The sequence below is a fragment of the Necator americanus genome, chromosome V, assembly GCF_031761385.1.
Source record: "Necator americanus strain Aroian chromosome V, whole genome shotgun sequence".
NCBI classification, from domain to species: Eukaryota; Metazoa; Nematoda; class Chromadorea; order Rhabditida; family Ancylostomatidae; genus Necator; species Necator americanus.
In genome coordinates this window covers 10,218,962-10,246,609 of record NC_087375.1, presented here as the reverse complement: position 1 = coordinate 10,246,609, position 27,648 = coordinate 10,218,962, and the positions used below count along the sequence as shown (strand labels likewise).

At 38.0% G+C, this 27,648-nt stretch overlaps 2 protein-coding genes across 4 annotated transcripts in view; one reads left to right on the top strand and one right to left on the bottom strand.

Annotated features, from left to right (window-relative positions):
* RB195_013477 (uncharacterized protein) overlaps window positions 1-22,295 on the bottom strand; it is a gene marked incomplete at both ends in the record, with an annotated part of 40,067 nt that extends 17,772 nt beyond the window's left edge. Inside the window, 5 exons of one of the 3 annotated variants that reach the window (XM_064203306.1) lie at window positions 2,877-2,999; window positions 20,397-20,467; window positions 21,833-21,903; window positions 21,997-22,127; window positions 22,279-22,295. In XM_064203306.1, the coding sequence (XP_064059187.1) occupies window positions 2,877-2,999; window positions 20,397-20,467; window positions 21,833-21,903; window positions 21,997-22,127; window positions 22,279-22,295 (413 nt within the window). Of the gene's footprint in view, window positions 1-2,876; window positions 3,000-18,453; window positions 18,512-20,396; window positions 20,468-21,832; window positions 21,904-21,996; window positions 22,128-22,278 lie in introns of those variants that run through there. The other 2 variants (XM_064203307.1, XM_013441511.2) reach the window with 2 other exon arrangements.
* RB195_013478 (uncharacterized protein) lies at window positions 17,346-17,636 on the top strand (the record flags this gene model as incomplete). The annotated part of the gene is made up of 1 exon (XM_064203308.1): window positions 17,346-17,636. One exon carries the CDS (start codon window positions 17,346-17,348, stop codon window positions 17,634-17,636), a length of 291 nt encoding a protein of 96 aa, XP_064059189.1.
* Window positions 22,296-27,648: the final 5,353 nt, after the last annotated feature.

The window sequence follows — 27,648 nt, the reverse complement described above, 5'->3', positions numbered from 1 at the left end:
TATTTCTATCGCCGCTACAGAGAACAAGAGCAGAAAGCCAAAAAAAAATTATGGACGACGACCACGTTAAGTGGCCAGAAACACCGCAGCAGTCGCATAGGCCTATGACACGAAGAATGACATTAATGATAAGAAATATAGAGATTTCACTAGGGTCATCTAAAAAATTCTTCACACACATCCGTTGCATAACTCGAAAGTTCCCACAATTTCGGACACCCTGATATTTCTCTCAGAAAATTGGTCCTGAACCAAAAGCTTCAATTTCATTTGATTGAGAGATTGAGACCGTCTTTTCCGTCAATTTAAAACCGCGAAACTACAGGTTCATGGGTGCCAGCGTAGTTTAAAAAAAACAAAAATATTTTTCTTTAAATTTTAGAAAGTCTAGTATACATTCCCGTCTTATAAGAAAACTTATGGTTTGGATAGCAAACACGATGCCAGAAATGCGGGTGCTCCAGCTTTTCACCTTACAAACGCCTAATCGCTGATTCAATTAAAACTAGTAGATAACTTTAACATACCCTCAGGAGGTAGCTACAAAGAATTTGGTCATACGCAAAGAAAAATTCTGCATTTGACAATAATTGCAGCTACTATTGTTGCGGGGAACAGTTCTCGCGGGCATCATTCATAACGCTTAAGAAAACTTCTATCATGCAACATTTTGATCCAAAAGAAACGTAACCTACATTGTCCCTAACTTACTACTTATTTTTTACAGTTCACAAAAATCCTTTAGTAGCATGCATTTTATCAGTTCTCTAGTCCTTTTTTCTGGATTAGAAGGTTACCTTACATTCGGATACCGAATAAGAATCACACTCCAATGCTTTCATTTTCATTTTCATTCGAATAGCTGAGAATTTCTTTTGTGTTGTTATATTGTATTCACATACATTCTTCTATTTCATGCTTATAACAGGATTGCAACCAAAAGAAGGAACTTCTTAGTATTAGTAAAATGCTTAGTTGAACCAATATCTGTACATATAAGATAGATAAGCATAACGTAGCAGTATACGTACAAACATTAAGTACAACTATTTTGCGAATGAAACTGCAAACCAAATAAAACTTCTAAGAAGCTTAATCTTACTCAAAGGGCGTTAAGATTAGAATCTAATGCCATTACTAGCATAAAGAGGAGGAAATTATAGTTTTTTTTTCTCCTAGGCTTAATTTTAGCCTGATACGTATGCTTGGGTATTTTACTAATTCTAAGTTCTTTGTGCAGGAGGTTTCAGATTGAGAAGGATTGCCGACTTTCAAACATTAACTACTAGTTTTTGCTACTTTGTCGGTACTTAGTGTCTTCAAACGATCCCGTAACTACCATAGAGGTCTGAACAGTAAGAACGCGTAGATCACTAGATATCGTAGATGAGTTTTTCGAGGATTCTGTGGATTTCATGGGACCAAATAGTTAGAAAAATGAATTGAATACTTTTTTATACTTCAACGGTTATACGCTTCAAAGTGTCACCAAAATATAACACTGTAACGGACAAGCAGTTTGCTCAGAGCATTGTGAATGCTCGAAACAAATTCGCTTACCTTTCCAAACAAATAAACAGTTTTAAACAACATTTTAATATTAAACTCCTCAATCCAAGCACATATGTTCACTGCAAAGAACATAAAGTCGAATTCCCCTAACGCAAGTTTTCCATGGACCGCACTTTCAGAAAACAGAAAATTTTACATTCGTATGCACGCGACAAATTGAAGGACATTTTTCAAAATATCCCGTTGGGGCTTCGAAAGCCATTTATAATCAAGAAGGAAATAATGAAGAATGTTTATAAAGAAACATAACAGAATATGACCCTTGAGGCAATGTTCCTCTTTTTCCGAAAGTTTTTACTCCGAAAAAGCAGAATATTTGTTTCCGAAACCCAAATTTCCTTCAGATGTTGTCAAAACAAAAAATGTGTCCAGGATTCCTGTTACTTTTTTCTCTTGTAGAAGATTTTTTTTTACCACCAATATTAGTAGTGATCCTGGCAATATTCACGAAAACCAGATAACAGCAGGTACTAATGGTCATTCTTTAAGAATAAAAAAACGCTATGAAATCTTAGATCAAAAATTTAAAAAAATAAGCTGGAAAAATACAAAAATACAAGTTTATAAGAATTTTTTAGAAGAAAATTCTTTCGATACGAACGTATTTGGAGTTATGTCACACAATCACTAAAAAACCCCTCAAAATATTATACAAGTGAAAATCAGAAATGATAAGAGAGATGCGGAAATTAATTCCTTACAGAAATCACCAGTGCTAACAACACGGGGAAACGTTCCACACTCCACAACATTTGCATTGCAACCGCCAATTAATGCAATAATGAAAGGATTTGCATGAGAAATAAATGTTAAGATATTCTTAGAATAACGAGGGAGATCATAGCGATCACGAATTACGTAGAATCCGTTACGTCTGGTGACTGAGCAGGAAACTATCTCACAATGCCACTTCTCTTCAGCAACCAAGGTCCCCCTCTTTGCTTGAAATTCGTGAGAAAGAAACGCCTTGCACGGTTTCTATCACTTTTTAGCCGTTTTCAAGATCCAAAATCCGATAATAAGATGTGTGCTCAGTAGGCCACAAGAGCCAGAATTGTGTATCTCATCAACAACCTAGAACAATCATCCCAGCCCTTTAGATATGTGACTATAAGAGCCCGAATACATCGGAAAATTTACATTAAACAAATGGGAAATGAATGCGTTTCTTTCCCCTTTTCCGAATCCCCCAGGTGATAAATTATAGAAATTTAAATCGGATCATCCGTCAACTTGAAGCTAAGGTTTCGATAAGAAAAACCTTTGGAAGAAAAAAAGAAGAAGAAAGAATTAGAAAAACTTACGCTGTCGGCTCCAAATGATCAGCGATGAAGTTTTTAAAAGGTGGACATACACGGTCCATCAAAAAAATAAAGCTCGCCATGGAATCGTCACGAGATCGTTGTCCAAGATCCCGCCAGGCTTTCCTATAATTAACTGTCATTTCTATTATTTCAGCAAATAAGCAATAGCTTGCTTGGTGTGGGGTAAACAAACTGCCAGAATATAGCAGAAACTAATTGATGGAATAATATGAAACGTATATGTGGCTAATCACCTGCCATTTAGACTTTTTTCTGCATGAGAGGCATGTTATTGGAAAATATAAAATAAAAACATTACTGTCCTAGTCAGTAGTATTACTGCCATGATGTCATGATAATGAAGGATAAATGAGATGACAAGAAGTAAGTGAATGGAGGATTTATCGTTAAAATTCTGGGAAAGCAAAATCTGTAAAACGAAATCTCCTGGATAGATATTGTAGAACTATTAAACGTTAACTGGGAAAGAGGGAAGGAACAAACTATCTGTGATTCACTATTCACAGAGCATTTCTATAATAGCGGAAACATCTATCTCCATAGTAATATACTCAGAAATTTAACTCAACGAGGTCTCTGCATCCAATGGAAAAGAGTGAAAAAGAGTGGCGTCTAAGAAACGAAGGCAGAAGCTGAGCCCACGCACTTGAATGACAATTAGGAAACCACATAAAGGGGGTCCGCGGGGAATAGGCGAGTTAGCGAACGCTCCTTTCAAAAACGTTGATGTGCTCACTCGTTTCTTCGCTCAAGTTCATGTCATCTCAAATTCGAATGGACAACTTGCTATGTACAAAGTAGTGGGCCGAATGAGGCCTCTTCAATGATGCTTCTTCATTCGGATGAACAACGCTGGAAGTGTTTTTCATTGCGAACGGCTACTCCGTAAAACTTGGAACCGGTCATTTGTGAGGATTTGCGGGCGGCCATTTGGCAAAAGCAACGTTTAGCAAATTTCACGAAACAATCCGAATACAACAGTACGCTGTTGCGGATAAGTTCTAGGAAAAATCCCATTCACATGTACTCTCATGCTAAGCCATTCAAAAACTCTAGAAGAGGAGGATTAATTGTCCTCTCAGGAGTAATCACTCTATTGCATACGTCACAAATCCCAACGAGAATCTCATCTCAGCTAAAGTCCGTAGGTCAGAAATAATTATTGGTGGTTCTCAAGGTGACAGACAACAGAATACAAATTAATTAATTCACAACATCACATAACTCAATGGTGGGATCTTGCGACTAACGTAAAAGCAAAAGATAGTAGGTGAACGTAGAGAAGCTCATAACAGGACATAATTTAAAAATAAAAAAGACAATGAAAAAGCCCAAAAGACATGTAGAACCAGTGTTGTACATGTTGCCATTGAGAACCTAGGGGAAAAAAACAGTGCTTACGGAGTGAAATAGTAATATTCCTGCGGCTAGAACTATGGGATGATGAATCTGCTTCATACAAAGAGAGAAATGGCCCGAAAGATAACATAGCCCACGGAAAAAACAAAACAAACATCGATATCTTCGCACGATATGGATGTTGAGAAATGATAGTCCAAATTTGAATTAGGCCAAACTCATACAAATATATGACGCAGTTATTCAAAGAAAAAACTAGATTTCCAGGTAATGAATAAATATTTTCACATTTGTTTAGGATTTTCTTCAACATGTATTTCATTTCACTTAAGCAGCGGGTTTCCAAAAATTCTGTATACTAAAGGGGTAGGTATCTGTGTGTGGTAATACAATTACAACACCACACCTTAGACGGTTCCCCTCAAACCGATCTGAATCAAACTTTCCTCATTTTAGGACAGAAGTGGGCTAAAATCCCTCAAAGAAATATTGATCCACTCATCGATTACACTACATAATTTTACCGATTTCCCCGTTTCTGATAACCTTGAGAGAAAAATTAGTTCTATTGACTTCTAAAAACTTCCTCTTAAAACCATTGAAAGCCTTATGACTACATGACAATAATGAATATGACCACTTTGAGAAAATATAGATTGACTATGAAGATCATGATGTTTATGGAACTATAGGACTTATGCATTTTTTTCTTGGGCAAAATTTGTCAAGCTCTATTATAGCACGGTCCCAAATGTTGCAACTACAGACAGAGGGAGGAAAGGAATGGTCTGCGGTTTGTGTCACGAAAAATGAAACAGCTTCGTGAAGAAACTGCAATGTATCGGCGAAAACACACAGTCCAAAGTGTTTTTCTAATGGATAGAAGAGAACGATGAGAAGCTGGAGCAGAAAAGAGAAAAAGGGACACGGTGTATTTCTTGAAGAAAAACCTCGTGAACGTCCAGAACATATTCGCGGAACGCATTATAATCTCTCTTCCATCCAGGATAACTCAACGCTGCGACAAATGCACTCTTTGTTGCTATGCATTATTTGAAAGATATTATCCGAAGTAAAATCGAGGTTGAAAAAAACTTCAATAGTACACCGTTTCCATGCACAACATTTAAATGTTGCGAACTAGATGGCTGGAGCTGGCAAAAGCAAACGTTCGACGACTATCCACTGAACATTGAGAGTATCAAAACAAGGATCGACAGGAACATCCATTTGAGAATTCATCACTTGCACGGTTCACGTATTGAAGTCAATTTCTTCCAGAAAAGTCCAAAAACTCGAACATTTCCCCTTTCGTCAGTGTAGGTGCACTCTCATTCGTCAAAAACTAATCACTATTCGTATCTGAACTACATGAAAAAAGTCGAGCCATTATTTTTGTCTCTCGCAATCCAGATAATCAAAAATGCGTACTCCATTTTCTTAGGATCCATACAACCGGGTAGAGGTTCCACTGACTAAGGACGCTAATGAAAAGAATATGTTATGAGCAGATCTCTTTCATAAGTTGTACTATCATTCTTTTCATACGTTAGGTACAATGAAAGAGCTATTAAGAAAATGAGGAATGTCCAAGTATATCAGATAAATTTTTTCTCCAAACATCAAAGCTCCGAAAATAATAATTTTATAACTAGATGAAAAAACACTTGTCCCCTCTAACAAGGTAAATAAGGATTGAATCAAATTTCCGCAAGTGAAACCGCATTCTCGTTACAAAGAACGAATGTAAATGTAATGTAAAGAATCCATTTTTCTCCAATTCCGCATATTTCCTTTCGTTGACGTATCCGAACATATTCAAGCGAAAATTCAATCGAGACAGTAAAACGATGCACGAGCAACTTATGCGCAACTACATAGTGATTGTTTCCACTGAGAAATTTAGATTGGAAAATATGTGTTTAACTAGGAACTATCGCTTCATTACAGTGTTCTAATCACTGTGCCTGAAATGGAGCGGATTCGGAGTTAATTTCACTGACTATTTTCAAATTTTTCTATGGTTTAGTTTCGATCAAAGGTTTTACGAAGGGATTCCTGATGTATGAACAGCAACCGAGAACCACAGTTATCAGAACTATTCTTCACATAAGGGAGCTAACACCATGAGATCATGAACTCAAAAAAAAAGAAAATAAATAAATAAACGGTTTCCTAATATGGTTACTCCTAAGTACAAGTGTATTTGTGCGCAGAGTACAATAAGTGAAAAAAGGTCAAAACAATGGCAAGACTGAGTGAATCAGTCTTATTAATTCGTTTCTCACCAGAAAACTATTTTCACATGAATGAAATTAGAACTAGATATGGTAAAAGAAATTGTAAGTCAAGATGATGCAAAATTTGTTGGATAATTTCAAAAGATCCCGAACAATCCAAGAATTCCTGGACAGAAAGTAAGTGATAATGTGGCCACCAACTCTGTAGTATGACGGCGGGTACTGATGCGAAGGAGCGGGTGCGGCGCTTAGAAAGGAGCCCATACGACGAGATAGCAAATCTAATAAGCGCACTCGATTTGGCACTCCTTCCCATAGCGAAATAGGAATCCTCCTTGGGATTCAACAGTAAACAACATTTTATGACTTCATTCGGTTCTTCGTTCCTACCAAACAATATAAGTACCTATTATTTGTTTATTTATTAACAAAAAGCACATCAGAAAAACTGTGAATGTCATTTGACTCTCTTACCCCTTATCTAAGTCCACTGATAATTGCATGAGCTGACGGATGCTATACAGTGCCAAAAGTATAAATGCTCACATGTCATGAGCAGGAAGTAGTTAGGATTTTTACTGGACGCTGCAGCTTCCACTATGTCTTGGGTTGATTACAAAAACACCAGATGCACACAAATACAAGCATACTAACTCATTTGAATTCTTTGAAAAGGTAAACAATTGAAATGGATGCACAACGGAGTCAAACTGTACTTGCCTACGAATGCGATGCAAATGTGAAACCTTCACATCGCTGTCATAGGAAAATTTCGTTCAAATTGTAGTTTCCAGCAGAGTTCTAAGAAACTAAGTTCATTGTATTGTAAAGTACATACTGCAGAAAATTCATTCGCTTAATTAATCCCAATTTTAATCTCTGAATCCAAATTTGATCTAAATGGACTAAAATGATCAGTGCTGTATCGCTTCAACACCTAAACATTAGAAGAAATAGAAGAAAATCTTATTTATCGGTGGCAAAGTGCAGAAAGAAGGGTTCAATCGCATTTACAAAGCTTAACAGCTTTGGGGGAGTTAGCTCTGGAGACTTAAACAAACAAATCCTGGTACATTTCGTTAACAATAAAAGTCCGTAAAAAAGACTATCTCAATCAAAGAAACCATCATGTTTCTTGAAGAAGTCATACAGAAATTAATGCTGACACAATTTCAAGGCACTGGTTTATCTTAAAGGAACGGACAGGTAACGAAAAAGCACTATTTCCCTTAAATTAACATGAAATGGACAAGGTGAATCCAGCACAACATAGAAAGAAGAAAAAAAGAGGATAGAAGGAACTTTCCTGCATCTTTATTAATGTATAGGATAGACGAGGCGCCTTCGCTGTTATAAAAGCATATATCCACAAAAGAAAATTGGATTTTCTTCTATAACAAACATTAAGATCATATTTCAATTAGAATAAGGACTTTGCAAGATTGCTAGCAATAAAATCATATAACTTGGTGATTATATAGGTCGTCAAGCCATCTACACGGTAAATAAGATGATGGAATTAAAAGGAACAGCTACATATTTCACGGTATCCTAGAAAATTCTTTTGAGTCTTATCAAAAAACCCTTTGCTGTGGTTTTAGACTTCTCTAGCGCATGCCTAATGAAATGAAGAGCACAATTTGGGTTAAAAGACGGTACCACCTGGCACCTGGTGGTAGCAAGCTTGAAGAATACTCTGCAGAACAAGTCCATTCAAATGCACTCAGTCAACGAGAATTCCAGGAATTCTTCACGGAAGGAGGATGCAGAATTTCCATAACCTCTACCATGGAAACTTCATGCAATACGGATGGAAGATCTTCTATGGTTGTTTAGAAAATGTCTTTCTTTCTTTGAGAACATTTTCTACAGTCTCCTAAATTTCCGAGCGGAAAAAACGAAACGGAGACGACTGCAGAAAAAACATGAAAAAATCACAAACATGAAAAAATTATCGAATCACAAAACGTCAGAGGCTTCAAGAAAAAGTTCTATATTCTTCGCCGAAAAAAAAGTTATCAAATGAAGCGAAAAGGAATTTCATGGCAACGAAGCTTCAAATTTCAAGAATATCATCTACTCACAAGTGTTTCTTTCTCGTCTTACAATACAATGGCTTCAAGGTTACGTCATTTCTCATTTCGGCTCATAAATTAAAAAGAAGACAAAAATTCAATTCTTTTAAATGTCAATTCCCGTAGAAATAGGAAATACTGAAGATGAGAGAGCAGGCGAAGGAAAAGATTGCTGAACCATTTATCTTCAGTAATGAAAAAATCCGTATAACCAAACGAGTCGCATTCAACGGATCCTTAGAGGGCAATTCACTTATCTAAAGTGACTAAGCTGAAGCAGTAAGAATATTCGGAGACGCCTGTTTCTCCCAGTAACATATGGCACAAGACGCTCTCTGACGTAAATCGAAATTTGACAACGTCGCTGCTGGATGAAATAAAATCAAATCTACTTTTCAGAGAATTTCAATGCTTTACAGACGAGCAGAGCGGATTCACGAACGCATCGAAAAAGAAGCACCTCATGTTCCACGAGATACGGTATTCAGACATAAAATAAAATTCTCAAAAAAAAGATGGATAGAAGAATAAAGTGTTCGGCGTCAATCAATCCGCTGGTCTTACGAACGCGTAACCAACCTGTACAACTTGCGAATTGCAAGGGCTAGCCGATGTGTCAACTCAGTGTTTTTATCCTCCCTGACAAGTCTGGTACCAATTTAGCGACCCCGGAGGAATGGAAGGCTTGGTGAGAACTAGGGCGGATTCGAACCTGTTATCAATCATGCTGCAGCCACAGCGGAACCTCTTACCGACTACCAACACCGTCCCAAAAGGGATTGATGGATTTCGAAAATAAGCATGGAATTGGCTTAAAGCCATCACTCCACGAATCTGATGTGGTAAGGATTTCAGGTGGAGTATTCGTATACGGGATAGTCGATTATGGAGAGGAGAGTGATTCCGTTCGTTTCTTCCTAACTGCCGTAAAAAAACGGCCCGGAAGATACAGCTTCGGGCGTTCTGGCGTACTATTTTCTACAAGGAGTTCGACTGGAGCGCGCCAGAACGCTCGAAGCCGTATCTTCGGGGCCGTTTTTCACGGCAAACAGGAAGAAATGGACGGAATCACCCACCTCTCCATAATCTACTATTCCGTATAAGAATACTCCACCTGAAATCCGTACCATCTCAGATTCGTGGGATGATGTCTTTAAGTCATAAATGAAGAACGTTATGAATAACGGTAGCAAATTTAGCACAAATAATTTCCTGCAGGTATTAGTTGAGCCGATATCATAATTTGTTCTTATTCTACGAATATCCAGCCGATTATAGTCTCCTTCGATCTTAGTCTCAGCCGTAGCCTTCAAGTTCTGCCGAGTATTTTTCGGCAGAACTTGAAGGCTACGGCTGAGGCGACTAAGATCTAAGGATTAATCAAGCGACGTTACCGATTTTCGTTACGGTTTACCTAAAACCTAAGAGGACTTTCTAAGACATATATAGAATCTAGCTGCAAATGTTACGAGCTCATTTTTTTTTAACAAAAAAAAAAGCAATTAGCTGAACTTTTTCTTGAATAAAAGTATTCTCTGAGATGAAGATGGCATTTATGTACGACATTACGACATTGGAACGATATATACGATAAACTCATCATATATGTAGCACATAACACACTACCTAGACCTACTCAGAGGCAAAAAAAAAGAAGGCAGAGACTGCACGAGTAAAACATAGTTGCATAATCCCCATCAACTTCGAGGTATTTTAGCCGCATGATCGATGGTTCGAAACCGCTTTTGTATCCCTCCGAGGTCCATAAATTGGTACCACATTTGTCTGGGGGAATAAATTCACTGATCTGATACATCGGCTACCCACCGCAAGTCGCAGTAAAGGCCAACATGCGTTCCGAAACCTTAATGATTACGAACAACAGTAAAACGTGTTGACGCGTCCCGAGCGGATTGATAGAAACTTTTTGTCCTTTTTAATTTCCCACTTAGAAATAGAATGAATTTTTTAATAATGTCCAGCTAAGTTCACAGTAGTGCAGCCGAGCTAATTAATTCTACGTTGAACCTAGTTCCCCTGTGGAAATAAAGTATGTTGGTGGTACTCTACTAAATCTCTATTGAAATTGCACCACTTAACGGTTGCACTAGAAACATTAAGTGCAGCAAGCTAAACGGATCAGAATTAAAAGGAAATTGCTTAAAATAAAGAGTACATGATAAAATATCTGTCTTACAATCTGAAGACACAGGTAAAAAAAAAACTCCACGTAATCATGGAGACAAGTACGGCCGAAAATACGCCGCGTCCTACCAGTTGGCGGCATAGTAAAACGATCGGAAAGATTTTTCCCAAAAAGGACACAGAACAGTTAGAATACTGGGTCTTGGTGATAGCTTAGATTAAGCAGCCACAATTCCGTTGTTCTGCATTGATTAAAAACTGCACCATTTAATTATGGAAGGATAAACGATAAAGTGTCTGGCGTTAATCAATCCGCTTGGAATGCGTCATCACGTTCACTTCAAACCAGAATCATTTGAGGTTTACGAACACGTACCTAGCCTACACAGTAACTTGCGGGGGATAGCCAATGTGTCAAGTCAGTGTTTTTACATAGACAAATGTGTTTCCTTTTTCTTTCTTTTTTTTTGATGCACCATTCGCGCATGTGAATAAATAAATAAATAATCCTCTAAGTCCAAGACAAGTATGGCACCAATTTGTCGACCTGGAGTGATGAAACGCTTGGTGGGCACTAGGACGGATTCGAATCTCCTAACGATCGTTCAGACAGCGGAACCTCTTACCGACTGCGCCACACCCCCCAACAACCGCGACTGTAATCTAAGTCAACTTCTCAACTTAAGTCACCAAAATTCGTTTGAGTGATCCATTCCAGTCCGTTCATAAAAAACATACGACGTAGACAAAAATTACAACACGCGACAAGATTTCGTTAAGCACAGACAATTACTAGCAGATGAGAGTGCACAGACCACTGCACTCGGCTAACTAACAGCAATCGCCCCTAGAAGAAACAACTGCCTCCGGCTGGAGGATAAGCCCGAGAAACACATCTATCTCCATGTCCCTTAGGAAATTTGAAAAGAACGCTCAAATCGAACATAGTTGCTGCCTCTTCCAGACAGATATCCGTGTTTTATGACATCATTTTTGATGCTGGTTGGAAACAGTGCAGAAAATTTGCAAAAATTACTAGGTGTCGGGAAAGTTCCAAAGAAAAAGCAGGGTAAAAAGTATTCATACAAGCAGAAGCAACTAAGAGTAGGTAAAGATCAGAAATTTTATTTCTTAGAACACCTTGAACAAAAGGACTGCAACATTATGACCGTACATATAGACGATATGAGTAAGATGACGAATAGGGGAAATAAATTGCAAGTAATTATTAAATAATGGCAAGAAGCCACCACGAAGTATTCTGAGTCCAAAAAGTAGTTTTGGTGAGTTCATCAGTTTTCAGAAACAGCATTCAACTAATGTGGGGGAAATCCGATTAATTCCAAACAATTCCGGAAATATTCGTTATGTTCAGAGATTCCCTCATTAAGACCCAACTAACCTAAGTGCTACCTTGAAATAGAATGGAAGAGTCTACGTGAATATATCATCACTGCAAGGAACTTTCTGGAGAAACTCAGCGATTTGCACAAAAATCTGGAAACCGCAGAATCCCGATCTAAAAAAAGACCAGCAGAAATTTGATTCCGCGGTACAGGGAAAGCGCTATGTGATTACGACAGCGGAAGTTACTGCCACAAGAAGAAAATAAAGGGAATTTCACTCACTCTCCTTCAGAATTGGAAACTCACTTTTCCTCAAAATCATACCGTCAGGAACTGATTTTTCTTCCTAAGGACAATGGGTGCGATAGGGAGGAGCAGGATCCTCCTCAGTTGAAGGAGGTCTAGCTTAGGTGAAGAGGGTCTGGTGCAGCTAAAGTGAAGCGATCCCTTCGCAAACCGTCCAAAACTGAAGGGAGTCGGAGCATCGAGGCTGAGTATCGCATGTATGCTAAGGGCTACTCAGAACGAAGAGCTAAGAAGCAGACTCTAGCAGATTCAGTCAAAGAAAGCATCTCAATAGAGCTTGGTATGACATACACACAATGATAAATATGCAAGAATCTTAATTCCAAAACTTCTTAACTCCAAAAAGTAGTAGAACAGGGTGCAAAAAAGGTCAAAATTAGACTACAGTTCCGTGGGCGATCTGTGTCTGGATTCAAAGTATAACAGCAAAGTTTAAAGTACTTAGGTATTTCCAGTTGTTTTTTGATACAACTTTCTGAACACTATTTTCAGGACATTTCTGGTCTTGAAATGAGATTGTTTCCTCAAATCCTTCCATAGAACCTAGAACCTGTTTGTAGAATGTTTAAAAACACATGAGAACTCTTAAAACAGTATTCTCGGAAAATCTCAGCCGAAATTTCGTCACGTTTGGGCGAAAGCCCAGGAGTTGACTGCTACTAATTACTGCAAAAACACTGTATTTATGTAATTGTTTGTTTATTGCACTTGACGATGCTAATGCTAATGGAAATGAGGTTAAAAAGGATTCTTAGGAATCTTCAAGCAGTTTCTAGCATATTTTGAAATTAGAACAGAATAGCCGGAAAGCATTGGAAAGCTCTGCAGTAAAGCCAGCCATAGAATTTCAAAATTCTCAGCGTCGTGATTTCAGCATGATATATGGCTTTGTTTAAAGAGAAACGACATGAAAGAATCAATTGCGTGCGCAGGATTCATTGGATTTGGGTGTCCACGGTTGAGAACACTCAAATTCAATTATTCCTACGAAGTAAATCCACTGAATCCCAGGATGTTAAGAACATCGAACGAAAGCGGCTAAAGCGGGAGGGATATGTATGTGTGTAGGCTTCCAAAACATATTCGATACGCACTATAGGTCATGCATCACCGTTGCTATTCATCACCCGATATCGGAACAAATGTCAATCTTTGACAAGACCTCTCTGGGGGGAATATGCCGACCATATTCATGAAAATGATGAGATGATATGTTTGGTGGCCCCATGAAGGAAATGAGGACTGTCAGATGGGAATCCGCAAGAATAGCTATAGAAAACAGAATCTAGTCATTTAAAGTCTAATTTTATTCCACTTCTTCTTTGAAAATCCCTAGGTACTCCCTAAAATCAGTGAAATAAAGCGATAAAAATAGAAGATCCGAAAATCCCATAACGTCAAAACAGAAATAATACATTAAAATGCGCACAAAAGGGTATGATGGAACTGAATATGAGATCCACGAAATAACGAAGTTTTTGATTTCAAAACACTTAGGCAAAGGAAAAGGCCTTCCAAATAACGCGAATAAATATAAAGCTTAACGGGTTCCACAATAGAAAAAACCCTCATATCTCAGCCGAACACTAAGAGCTAAGCGTAGAAAAAGGTGAGTTTTGAGTTCAACAATCACATTTAACCCAGCGAAAAAAGTGGCAGGCGGAGGAACTCAAGGGTACTTACCTAATACTTAAACACTGAAGAGTGCCAGAATAAATCACTAGCTCCGAGCTTTTTTTTTTTAGCTGTAAGAACAAAAGCAATTTAGTAGCGCTAGTCCCGAATAGGCACAGATTACATCTTTGGCATAGATTTCCTCAAAAACTTTCTATACTATGCGGAAATAATCTTACTCAGAAATACATTCCATGAATAATAAGTGCATAAAACACTTCAAATTCATGAAAACGTGTAAGAAGCAAGGGTAGCACAAAAATTAGCTCTGAATCCAATTAAACGGGTTATTCAAAAATTTAAAGTGGGGATAATCATGTACTACATCCAAATGAAGCATTTTAAACGTAATCAGCAAGCCTCTAATTGTTACTTGTGATCAGAAAAACACAAAGTGCAACTTCTCCTTAATCCCCTAACATCCAATAAAATTTTAACGGAGGATCATTTGCTAAGCACGCGAACAGCTTAGTGGATATATACGGTTTGCAATGTGCTCAAGTTTCCTCTTTTCAAAATTAATTTTCCTAAAACCACAAAGCACAAAAGAAGTGAATGAAATTAAAAGAAGAAAAATCGAAAAAATTGTCATTTGCCTCACACATTACAAAAAAAAAGATTTTGTAAAGGTATTCTATAAAAGCAAAGATAAAATAGACATATTGTTATTCGTCGAAACAAATTAACTCATAATTTCCTTGAAGAAAAAGAAACCAGACTAACTAGAAAAGAAAAACAGCAGGCACAAGGATTAGAAAAAAAAAGAAAGAAACAAAGAGTAACTTCTTATGGTAGCGACTTTTACTCTTACTATTCTTTAAGGAAAAGAATGTTCGATTTCTCGTTAAGAAAACTTGCAACAATTTGTCTATACGATTCTAAAGAAATAAACGAGAAAGGACTTCATTTTCTTCTGAAGTACCGAATCCTCTAAATAGCCTGCACGTCGTAAGAGTTTTTTTTTTTCAAAGAAATACAATACAACAACATTTAAATTTGCAAGCTTTGAAAGATTCCTAAAAGCAGAGTCACACTGAAAGTTCATATAGAGCATCTCAAAAAGACATCTGTACACTTTGGTGGATTCATCTAAAGTTTTTCCCCATATTATCACCATGGATAAAAGAAATCAAGAGAGTTTCTACATAGGTTCGCAAAATTTTTGTGTAACGTACATAAAACCGAAAGACTAAGAATATTTCTTTGCCGTATGATCTTAACGGGGGATCGGTGAGACCATTCTGTGAGGTACGACAGCAACGCAGTAAAGCCAGACAGTATTCAGCCTAGTATCAACTTTCTACCCATGACTGATAGCCTAACGAAAAAGGGATTGGAGGATTGATGAAACACTGAATTTAAAAAAAAAACTAATGGCGAAATTTAAAATACCGGGAAATATAGCCATAAACCTCAGAGAACATGAGAAGTATCATACATTGTATGAAATTGTTCGGCCTATATTATCAATCATATGGCGACGAGTATAACTCATGGATTTATGCAGAGGTTATGGCTTTGTGCAAATGTTCTGCTCGTGACCATAGATATAGGTAGCAAAGAATCCAGAAAGGATTATTATCGAGACGGTTACGAAGTTATTTCACGGAAATTTTACTGCCATGGAGAATACAATTTTTCCACGCTTCTGTCATTTCCAACTAGTTTTCAGAAAAAAAATTGTCATCGAATATATGCTCAAACGATTTCGAACTTTTTAGCAAAAAGAAATGTAAAAGAAGTTCATTCCTAGAATCTTTTTCATTATCAAATCTTCATATTTTCTTATTTCCAAAAAAAGAAAAAACGCTTGGAATTAACTTGAAGCCAGCTCGTAACAGACCATTAAAACGGAACAATTCTTGCACTTTGGCACCACAAAACGAAAAATATTAACATGAACAATGGTGCCATTGCTTGAGATCATCTACGATATCGTGATCTAAGTTTCTACTCTAATACACCCCCAACAGAAGATGTTTCAAAACCTAAACGACAGTCTCCCTTGTCGCGATAAAAATTCGTGAGCTTATTCGTTTTTCTGCCGAGCTATGTACATACATATTCCAAAGATTCTCTACCCACGTCGCATGGTAATTGTCATCGAACGGACTTGAAAATTCGATTATCAAGCCGAAAATCGAAACGAATTTAGTATTCAGTTTGATTTTTACTCTAATCTAATTTATTCGAATATGACATTGGTGAGATAAGCAAACCTTCAAACAAATTCGGAAATGAATCTTCCGGAATAATTCCAGAAAAATGTCGCAATATTTCCTCAAGTGAGCCTCTGAATCTCAGGTATAGACTATATATTCAATTTCTTTGAAGGAAAGAAATGGTGTGCCAGCGGAAACAGGCGGATGCACTCTCCTGGAGACGCGAACGAAAGAAAATTAGTGAACAATTGGGAAAAAAACCTCCGATATATCGAACATTTTGGACGTTTGAAGATGAATGTGAGCCGCTCAAACAAAGAAGTTGAACAACTTCATATAATGACGACTATACAGAAGCTTAAGTCAGTTCTGAATTGGTCCCAAACCACAAACGAAACCGACGAATGATTCGGGAAACTTCTCCGAATACTGCCATAAATAAGGAGTGCTTGGGAACACTGAGACGTACATAACAGCATAAGAGACGAGCCCAGTTCGTTAATCCACATCGCTTCGTGTCGAACGCCAAAACACTAATCCTCGAGAACAGAATGTCCGTCAAATGACATTACCTCGTTGTGTGGCAGCCCAAAACACCGAAGCACGTCCGTATAATTTAGTGGAAACAAAATAATGGAAGCCATTCGAAAAAGAAACAGAACTGAAAACTAGATGACTTTGATGGATTTAGTTACTCAAAGCATAACTTCCAGAATTGGTCTTCGTCTCCATTCCACACAGTAGCAGAAGATTATCCGAAAAGAAATAAAAACATTGAAGCAAAAGTGAAAGAAGTTCAGAGGATGAGATGTCCAAAAGAAGAAACGTCGAGTCATCAATAAAGGATAGAGTGTCTAGTGTTAATCAATCCGCTTGGGATGCGCCACCATGTTCACTTCAATTCAGAATCGCTTGAGGTAACTGGTGTGGGACTTGTAACTAGCCTATACAATGACTTGGCTAACCAATGGGTCAAGTCAGTGTTTTTGTCCTCCCAGACAAGTCTGGTACCAATTTATCGACCCGGAGGGATGAAAGGCTTGATGAGCATTAGGGAGGATTCGAACCACCGATCGATCGTGCAGGCAGCGGATCCTCTAACCGAATGCGCTACACCCGGTCTAATTACTCAAGTTTGACAATGATGCTGTGTGTTCTAAATACGTTACTCTCATTTCCAGAATATATCGGACCATCTCTTCAGTTCCCTGTTGCCGCACCAACTTTTGCTGTAGGAGGACTCAGAGCAAAGATCGAGTCATGGGTGGAAACATACGAAGATTTTATTGGAATTGAAATAGTAAAACATGCTCAAGAAGGAGTTGTGATGTGGAAGCAGGAGCTCAGCGAAGCTCAGTTTGCACGACGAGATAAGCAGATGGAGATCAAAAGTTTACATTCTCGGCTTAAAGGCATCAACCCACGAATCTAGGGTGATGCGGGTTTCAGGTGGGTTATGCCTATACGGGGTCGTAGACTTTGGAGAGAAGGGTGATTCCGTCTATTTCTTCCTGATTGCCGTAAAAAAACGGCCCGAAAGATACGGCTTCGAGTTCCGGCGTGCTATTTGCTACAACGAGTTCGATTGAAGCGCGCCAGCCTTGTGCACGCAACGCATCTTTCGGGCCGTTTTTTACGGCAATTAGGAAGAAATGGACGGAATCACCCTCTTTACCATAATCTATAGGAACTCTCCACCTAACATCCGTACCACCACAGATTCGTGAGGTGATGCCTTTGAAGAGATTGATACTGAACTCGACCGAACCAGCAGAGCCATTCTATTAATGGTTTAGAACCTGTATTATTAATAAAACGTATAATACGTAGAAATTAGCTGCGAAAGAAAAGCGTTTACTTGGCACCTATCCAGAAAAAAACCAAAACTACATAAAACACTCAGAAAATGAATAAGAATCAAGCGATTTCTGGGACGAAAATTCGAAAGGCTATTCCTATGCGATATTTTCAGACAGAGGACAGGAGCCAAACGTTTATTTCCTCAAACTCAAACGCCATAATGTAACTCCTCATCGTTGTTTTTGGTATTTTATGCTGCCTCTGTGACCGTACTGAAATCAGTTTATAGACGATGTGATCAGAAGTGTAAATGAATTAGAATAGAACAAAGAATCAAACGGTAGATCCAAATACTTTAATGCAACTACAGTAACAACAGTAATAACGTAGGCTTAGCCTTCCTTCATGACTTCGGAAGTGAAAATATTTTGCAATTCTCTTTTTTCCCCTTATCCGTACTTCCTGTGATGTGTACACTGAAGTGCGTTTGTCGTAACACGCAATAGTCTAAACACGAGGAAATTGATAAGTTATCAAGGACAACTTCTGCTTGCCAAAAGTCTCCCCATTCCTTGTTAGTTCTATATAATTTTAATACTAATCCCAACAACTTGCCATCACAAAGGTAAGAAAGAAAGAAGGACAGAAGAAAAGAAGGAAAGAACAATAAACACTTCGCTGAACACTCAATCAATTCTAGAAACGGCTTTCTGGAAGAACGCTATATAGGACGGTAAATTCGAAAAATGAACCGAGTTGCCAGGGGAAGTCCAGATTGTCGCTCAGATATCTACAATCAGTAAAAGTGGTTTAAAATAAAAGGTAAAATAAGGTAAAATCACTGCCAAGATCAGAATCTAGATTTCTTCAATTCATCCCATCCCACTACTCCTTTTTTTTTTTGAAAATGCAGATCGACAACAAATGGTTCTTTCGAATGCAAACCACGCCAACGGGCAGCTGTCAGCACATCAATGGCGAACACAGCTTCAGTTACAGTACATTGCTGGGTAGTAGCAAATAATAGCACTAACATTCATCAAAATTCAACGATTGTTCGAATTGGAAGACACAGGGAATGCGTTAAATGAGTTTTTCGTCGAAAAAATCCAAACAGTTTTCCATCAGAAGCAAATACCCAAATAATTCAATGAAATAAAAAGTACTCAGCATTCAGAATAAACGAACAAACAGAATATGAATCAAATAGAATTCAGCATTGTGCTAGTACCATGAAACATTAAGAGATCTTGTGGACGCAGTAGTAAAAAGTAATACGTTGTCGCTGGTATCGACTAGTACTTGTTTTTGGGGTTCTACACAGAAAAATCCTCCAAAAACAAACTCCATGAAGACAAAATATCACAAGAACCACGATAATTGAATTCTACAGTGTCCTGTGCACAAGAAGAAGAAGCAAAAGCTACAAAAAAATGAATAAATGGCATTCTCTCCAAAGTAACAAAGATTGGAACTCGACAGTGCATGTGAACTAGCACAGTGAGACCACATTGCTTAGGAGAAATAGGAGAAACTAAAGAAAAAAACGATTAAGAGTGGAAGACAGTAACACGTGAGATCTACGTATTCAAAAATTGTCTTGAACATTAATAAGAACACATGCGCTTTTGTATATCCAATATTAAGCAAACTTAGATTGAAGCATGGTGCTAGCGCCACCTAAAAAACCTCATGTGCTAAAAATTCAGGTGTTTTGTGTATAATAGACATTGTATGACATGGAAAATAAATAGAACCAACAAGTATTTTAAGCGGTCGTTCACACGGAAATCTGAAGACCATTCTGGTAGCTTAACTATGAATTTCGCATAGATGCGAAGTACAATAATCGTTTTTTTTATAGCTAGCATTAGTACACTATAAGCGAAACTGGGAAGACCGAGAAAAGCAGATAAGTCTCCCACTGTTAACTACTGTAGCAGGAGAAAATGGATTCAGAACAATGTCCTTGAAGAATCAGAAGAGAGGTATATTGAGCGATAAATCATGTATGAAGCTGCTCTTTTCAATGTAAGTAATACCTCGCATCCAGCTGGAATTTGCTAACTGTCTAGTAACCTAGGAAGTAAGCAGACAAACGGAAAATCTTCAGAGTAATCGTATACACCACATCAGATCGAGCTCTGACACTACTCGTTCAAACTAGTAGATCAGAAATATCACAAATCAAGAACAAATATCGATGTCAGAAATAAAATGTTCACCATGAATATAAAATTTTCCAAATACGTGAACAATGACTGAAAATCATTGTGAACAAGATATCCAAATGAAAATGTCAACAATATAGCATCAATATAGAATCGCTCGATAAAAAGAAATGTGATGACTTCATTGAAGAAAAAAATCCGTTAGATTTAGCATAACTCACGCAATGTCATTGCCCAGCAGGTCGAAGAAGCCGGCAGAGTCGGAATTATCTGCGAATGGTCCCAGCCGTACCTGAAAAAACGAAAGTGAGAATGAAAACTAATGAAACTCGCGTGAAATAAACCTGTCCTGAAGTGAAACTTCTACTACAAACATCACTCTGTGACCAAAATCATAACCATGAAATAAAAGCTATAAAATTCTCATAAAACGTGGGCGAACATATCACTTAAAGTTTTCTCCCACGACACCGTTGGCAACATCTCAAAAGAAACCAGATAAAGAAGTCATAGACCCAAATGAATGAATTAATCCAACAATAATTCTTCGACTAGATACAGGGCTTTCATGTCATTCAGATATAGAATAAATAAATTTTCGAAGTTCAACACTTGAGGCAGCCATAGATATCTTACCCGAAGGATTTTCAAAGATTTTATTAGAAAGAGGAACAATGGTTTATAGAACACGAATGCGGAGTCGATACACACAGAAATATCGTGAAGGAAACACTACAAAACTTCTTTAAAAGTATGTTCTTCTAGATCTTGGACCTCAACTTTACTTTTTACTTTTCATGAAATTTTGTTTACATAGTCAAATCTGTTGAGTAAGTAATTATCCACTTCAAATTGAAGAAATTAATCTCTGTTTTCTTTTTTGAACTCAGGAGAAATTCATATATCCCCTCTTTCTTTGCGAGAAACCCCGTAAGTGCAACACGTCACAAAGGGTTCTTAAAATGAATACAGTTCCACTCAAACTACGAATGGTCACCAAGGTAACCATCACCAAGGCACAAGAAGCGCAAGAAAAGTATAGAAGTATAGAAAGCTGGAACCTAACACAGTTCTTTTTTGAAAGAATTCAGCTACTCCGATGGCAAGTATCTTGGATTGCTTATGAAAACCAGAAATACAACTAGTTACAACTTAGTTCATACCGCTGAAAGACCCATTTTTGCATGCGAGCGCTATTCGGACACTCGTAACACTCAAGAGAGAAATACAAGAGGAAAAATGTGCACCGAACTTCCAGTTGAATAATAAAATAAAATAAGAAGCAAAAAATCAAGGGACCAATTTCATGTTATTCACATATTTAAGGTAATAGAAATATTGATAATAGAAACATCTAGATCAGAAATTTAAAAAAATAAAAATATGTACCATCAGAAGTACCTTCAAAGTACACTGAATTTACTGACTGCAAAAATTCACTGACAGCGAAAACCTTCCATAATAGAAAACCGCAGAAAATTACCTACTTCCAAAATGTCAAGTCCTAAAAAAGGGGATGAACAGAGTTGGCAACAATTTCCATGAATCAGTTTATGGGAGTCCAATAGAAAGTAAAAGCATATTCAATTGGCTTCAGGATGTAAAACTAGCATCTTAGAGATAATGGAGACATAAAAATATTAACAAAAAAAACCACCTGCTTGCTCAATGCCATCAGCATCACTCGATCATCGTAGGAAATAGACAAATTGCCAGCCTTCTCTTTCTCTGTAAAGTGAGAAGAAAATAAACAGCAATACATAAAACCTGGATAAATTATTGTTGAGTTCACGAATTCCCTAGAAAAAAAACCACACCTACCTTTGTAAAATTTGATAGCTAATCTATAACATTCATCCAGCGGAGCTCCAAATTCACTATGTACAAGTTGAGCTTCGGAAAGTTTTACATGGTTGTTATTGGCCGCTTCAACAGCCAATCCGTCTTCCATCCTAAACACGACATTATGCAAGAAAAACACTACAAATCCACCACTATTCTAAAGCAGAAAGGAACAAAACGCAGCGCAGCAAACGACTGAATTAATATAGAGAACATGGCTGAATGCAACCTCGAGCTCTATTAAAGGGCTGTCCAACTCACGACCCCCTGTCCGACATGTTCGCTGCGGAGCACGAAATTTCCAAGTCACAGTTGTGCGCCTGCTCAGGGTATTCCCGTCGTTGTTGGGAGTAGCTTCAATGGTTTAAAGTGTTGCATCAGCTAAGAAACATTAGAAAAATGAGGAAATGTTGGTGTTTATCTGTACGTTACAAGAATAACTTCATATTTCGATCAGTATGATGTTCCTAATACTGGATTTCATGTTTCATCTCATAATGAGGAGCGGTGTAGCGTACATTTTTGAGAGATCCTGTAGATGCTGATGATCGATGGTTCGAAACCGCCTTAGTGCCAACCAAGCTTTTCATCACGCTAGGGTTGATATATTGGTACCAGACATGTCCGGGAGGATAAAAACACTGACTTGATCATCGCCTGGCCCCCACAACTCATTGTATAGGCCAGCTACACGTTCCTAAACCTCGAACGATTCTGAATTGAAGTGATCGTGGTGGCGCATCCGAAACGGATTGATTAACGCCAGACACTTTATCCTTTATCCTTATTAAGGTTTAAATACATGTTTATAGAAATCCTTACTTATGTATGTAATCTCCAGCACTTATTTTTGTTCGGAAGATCGCTCACGATTGAGATAAGACTGAGCAGTACCCAAGCCCCTATGTTGCGGGGTTATCTGTTATTTATCAAAACGACCACAGCGCAGTTGCGGTCTTTCTGATAAACATAAGTACAGGGGATTCACCAGGTTACTTTCAATGCTGTCGCTATAATCGAGTCAAAATGACATGAAGTACGGTTTAGTTACAAGAGCGGTCGCGCTGGAGTTTTTGGCGTTTTCTGACCGCTCGCAGAAGCTTGCGATGCGGCCTGCTTGGCAATTTGCCAGATTTGAACCAAAGTGACGTCACCTAGATCGATATTGGCCGTAGTTTTCTTTTCCTTTCCATTCTTTTTTTATTTTCTTTCCATTTTTTTCGCTTTTTATGTTTTTTTTTCGTATTTTTTATGATATGTGTTGTATTTGCTTTTGCTATAGAGATCTGTAGTGTATCAGTATTGTTCTTAAGTTAATGTATTATTTTTGTTCATGTTTTATTTCAAAATTTGGTTAAAAGTTGTATTTATTTCTGTGGTAATGTTCTTATTTTTTTCTTCGCCTATCCTCCCTGTCTTACAAACAAAAAAGGAAAAAGCATTCACATGAAAATAGAAAAACAAACAACAAACAAACATATAAAAATACGAAAAAAAGAAACATGAAAGACGATGAAATCAGAAGGAAACACTGACGCTTCATGTCATATTAACCCAACTAAACCCAGACAGGGTTGAAAGGACCCTCGTCACTCGTTTGCAGTTACGTTCATCGGAACGACCGCAGCACAATTGCAACAATCCGACTGTACGTCCTTTATTCTGCTCCCTCTAAAACACGTTTCGGGATAATTAAGAAAACTTGCTATTCAACTATGAATCCCCGACTCCTCTGTCGGTTCTTTGATCGAGATTATTATCGAACTTAGGTTCACCGATATAATCTATAATCTTCCCTTGTGAATGTTCCGTCAGAAGGAAATCACTGAAATTTCTCTGGAAAATGATTACTCTGGAAAACGTTCACTAAACATTTAACGCCAACCATCCCCATTTTTGAAAGTCGGAAATTTACTGCACACTTGCTTAGCAAAGTTTTGATTGGCAAAGCTATGTATGTTACAGTATGCGCCATCGTGGAAGACTTGTTTATTGTTCATTGTGATCTGTCACTTTTTTATTAATTTTACTTCCAAATCCAAAATCCACTTGTTTAATTTCCCACATGTAATCGTTTATTTACGGTTATTTTTTCCTGAGCAACTTCTTAGCGTTTAAATTTGAAAGACAATGAACAGATAGCTTAGGATTTCGTAGTTGCATTGGAATTTTAACGAAGGGAATCAACTGTTTGAAGTTAAAAATGGTCAACGGTCAATAGACTACTCCATGAAATTTTTATGACATAGCGCCATAATCGGATTGATGGTATGACGACTGAAAAGTTCTACTCTTACACTCTTCTCTTCTCTTAACCCGATTAGACCATATCCCGGCCAGAATGGACAGAAACGTCGCATCGAATAGTGAGAGAAAAAAAGTGTTTTCCCGAAAGGATGACAGGTCCGATTCGGGAGGTTGAATTGACTCCGTACCCATTCATTCTTCGGGTTTGACATTTTCGGATTCTACATATTTCCGAATATGAAAATCTTTGACAGCGGGTAGAGAGGACTTCGTAGATTTCCAAGCATCTCTTCGATTATTCCCTACCTAATGAACTAACGATGGAGTGTATCCTGTGAAGATTCACCGTCGTTACTACCTGAATAGCTAACTTTGCCTAGCTACCGCTGATCATACGCTACATCACCAGCTAGAATACATAGTTTCCGGCCTATATATTAAACTATTTGTAGAAATAGGCGCATGCATTGTTAAATTATGTCTACAAAAATTGCCGTCTGAAAACAGGGAACGTTCCAAGTTCCTAAGTTAGCGGGAGTGAGAATTACGCATATTCTGGAATTTTCTACTTTAAGGCTTCGCTTGTGAAGCTTGGGAATAACGTTGGTACTTGTGAAACAATAAATATAAAATGAATAAACAGGAACTGAAGAAAATGAAGCCGTGGATAGAAATTACGTACATAAGAGAGATAATGTTTTACGAAAATTCGACCTTCCTTGAATCTTAGCATAAAAATTGCAACTTGTCGAATGTCAATCAAAATTGTTTAAAAAAACTTTATTACGGCTAACGTTTCGGCGTTGTCGCCTTCGTCAGAGTCTGGAAAAATAAGAACATTTGCAATATATCCTCTCAAATGCCTCATCTAGAACAAGTCATCATCCACTATGATATTACACCGGGAAACAAAGCCAAAAGAACCCAAATCGTTGTGCCTACCTCAATAGCAGCGTTGCCGTAATGTTGCGGATAACCGCGTGGTGCGATCGTTCCGCTAATACTAATTAGGATGCGACCCGCATATGACCCCGTAGATCAAAACCCGCAGAGGTCTTGATACAGGTCCAGCTCATTGGTCACGGCTAAGCACTTTTCCTTTCTATTCATTTTTGGACCTTTTGCATTTATCGAAAACGCTTCTAAAGTTCTGCGAGTTATAATTTCGGGTTCGTACGATAGGATCGTGACAGCTATGCAGAAAGGAACATTTTCATGACATTGTCTGCGGTGAGCTCCAAGAGGAGTTGTTTCATGACATTGTCTGCGGTGAGTTGCTGCATTCGATTGTTTCTTTCCCATTTAGATGTTCTTTAATGCGAACACAAAGGAGTCGCCCTGTGTCGCCGATGTATTGGTCCCCACATGTCTTGCACGAAAATAGATAGACTACACCAGAGACCGTGCAGTCCCTTTTTTTCCCGAATGGGCATATTAAACAGTCTAGAGTAAGACAGAAGCGGTCGTACACTCTATTTCGAACTAATTACTTCTTGAGATTTGTTGGAGGTATTTCCACCATTCTCACTTGGTCCTCGAGACCACATTTCACCAGACTAGCCCGTATAGCTTTAGTCACGTTTTCGGTTAGGAAGGGGAGACAGAAATTAATCTTATTCGACTCAACCGCTGTTGCGTATTCTCGCTATGCACCAAGATCTGGCCTACGTGCTACATTACCAGTGTAACCGTTAGAATTCGCGATACGTTGCGCTAGGTTGATCGCGTCGATCCGCTCCTGGACATCTGATGTCACCCTTACGGCCGTCCTAAACATGTTTTTAACCACAGATTTCTTAGCTTTCCAAGGGTTAGCGGAAAGACAATGAACTAAAATGTTATTGTTGCTAAGTTTTCGGAACCATCGTGTCTTCCATTCACCATTGGACCACTGTATTTCTTCATTAAGGAAGGACAGCCAAGTTTCTTTGGGTTTCTCCCTTGTGAACCGTATGTGAGGGGACTGCTGGGTTAGAAGCTCGAAACAAGTGTCCATCTCGTCTTGAGTCTGGCATGTAATGCAACAGTCATCAATGTAATGGGAGTACAGGAAAGGTTTTCATTCTAGAATGGGTTGTTCTATTTTGGACATGAATGGAATGGCTACTGTGGGAGCTAGCCTTTGTCCCATGGCCAAACCTCTGACCTGTCTATATTAGTGTCCTGCCCAATGAAAAATGGAGCACGTCGTACAGTGTTTTTTTAAAATTTACCAGTTGATTTTTTTCCCAATTTCTTTTGTATTCCTGACCTTTTGGAAGAAAGAGAGCTCATATGATGAGATTTCTAGACTTCCTGAAGGTAATATTTAGACAAAATTCTCTTCTTCTTTCTCTTAGGAAACCACCCCACTTAATGTCATCTATTGTGTTTTGATCGTACGGTGATTTTTTTTTCAAACTGGTTCAGCAATTGATTTTTCAGCAACCCTCACCATTCTTCTTTTGATAAATCCTCGCAACTGTGACGTTCTCTTCGCTTCTATATCCAGGAGAGCATCTCAGACGGTAATCTTCGAACGACTGGAGCGTGTGTTCGTCGGGACATGGTTGCGTCGCCGCAGGCATATCCGCAGGGAGCGTATTGTCTCGGAGGCACTCAAGGAAAAGTCTCCGTGTGCATCTTTACCTTTTTCCGAAAGTTTTCTTTTTCCGTGTTTAAAACTTCTCGACTAGCGAGAACTAAGATCTATTAATGAAGATAACTAAGACTAGGAGATGTTAAAAATTCTGAAAGAAAAGACTCATGGGATCAAAAAAAATACTTAATCATTTTCTCATTTATTTTTTTCCACAAAAAAAAACTTGGGCTAGAAAGAAGAAAATCGCTGAATCAACATCAACCACGATTTCGTTGGGAATTGAACAACTGGAAGCTTAGTCTTGGAAAAAAAGAAAATAACACGTTCTACTGGGAATGGTCTGATTTTTCATCAAAAAATCACTTGATTTTTTTTCTAAACTTATCAACCAAGCTTAGCAAATTTTAGTTTTTTTTCAAATGGCAGGCGAAAAACTTCGAAATATCTTCGAACCGTAACATAAAACGGTGCACGTAAAAATTAAAATCCATCAGTACTCCAACATCCTTCAAAATTACAACCGAAGGAAATTTTTGGAAAAACATTCTCGACGGAAAGAATTTAGGCGTTACAGGAAAAAGCCAAAAATGCCCTAGACGTGCTAAATTCGAACTTAAGGATGTGAAGTAAAACTTTAAAAACTGCTTTGAAAGTCTTTTTTGATATTAATGTCGTATTCGTGAGCACAAAATTATCTACTCGCAAATCGTACACGAGAGTAACCACTGTTCGTTATATTCTTTTCTTGTCTTTTTTGTAATTACTGTTTTTTTAATATCTATTTGTGCTTGCCACATTCTTTT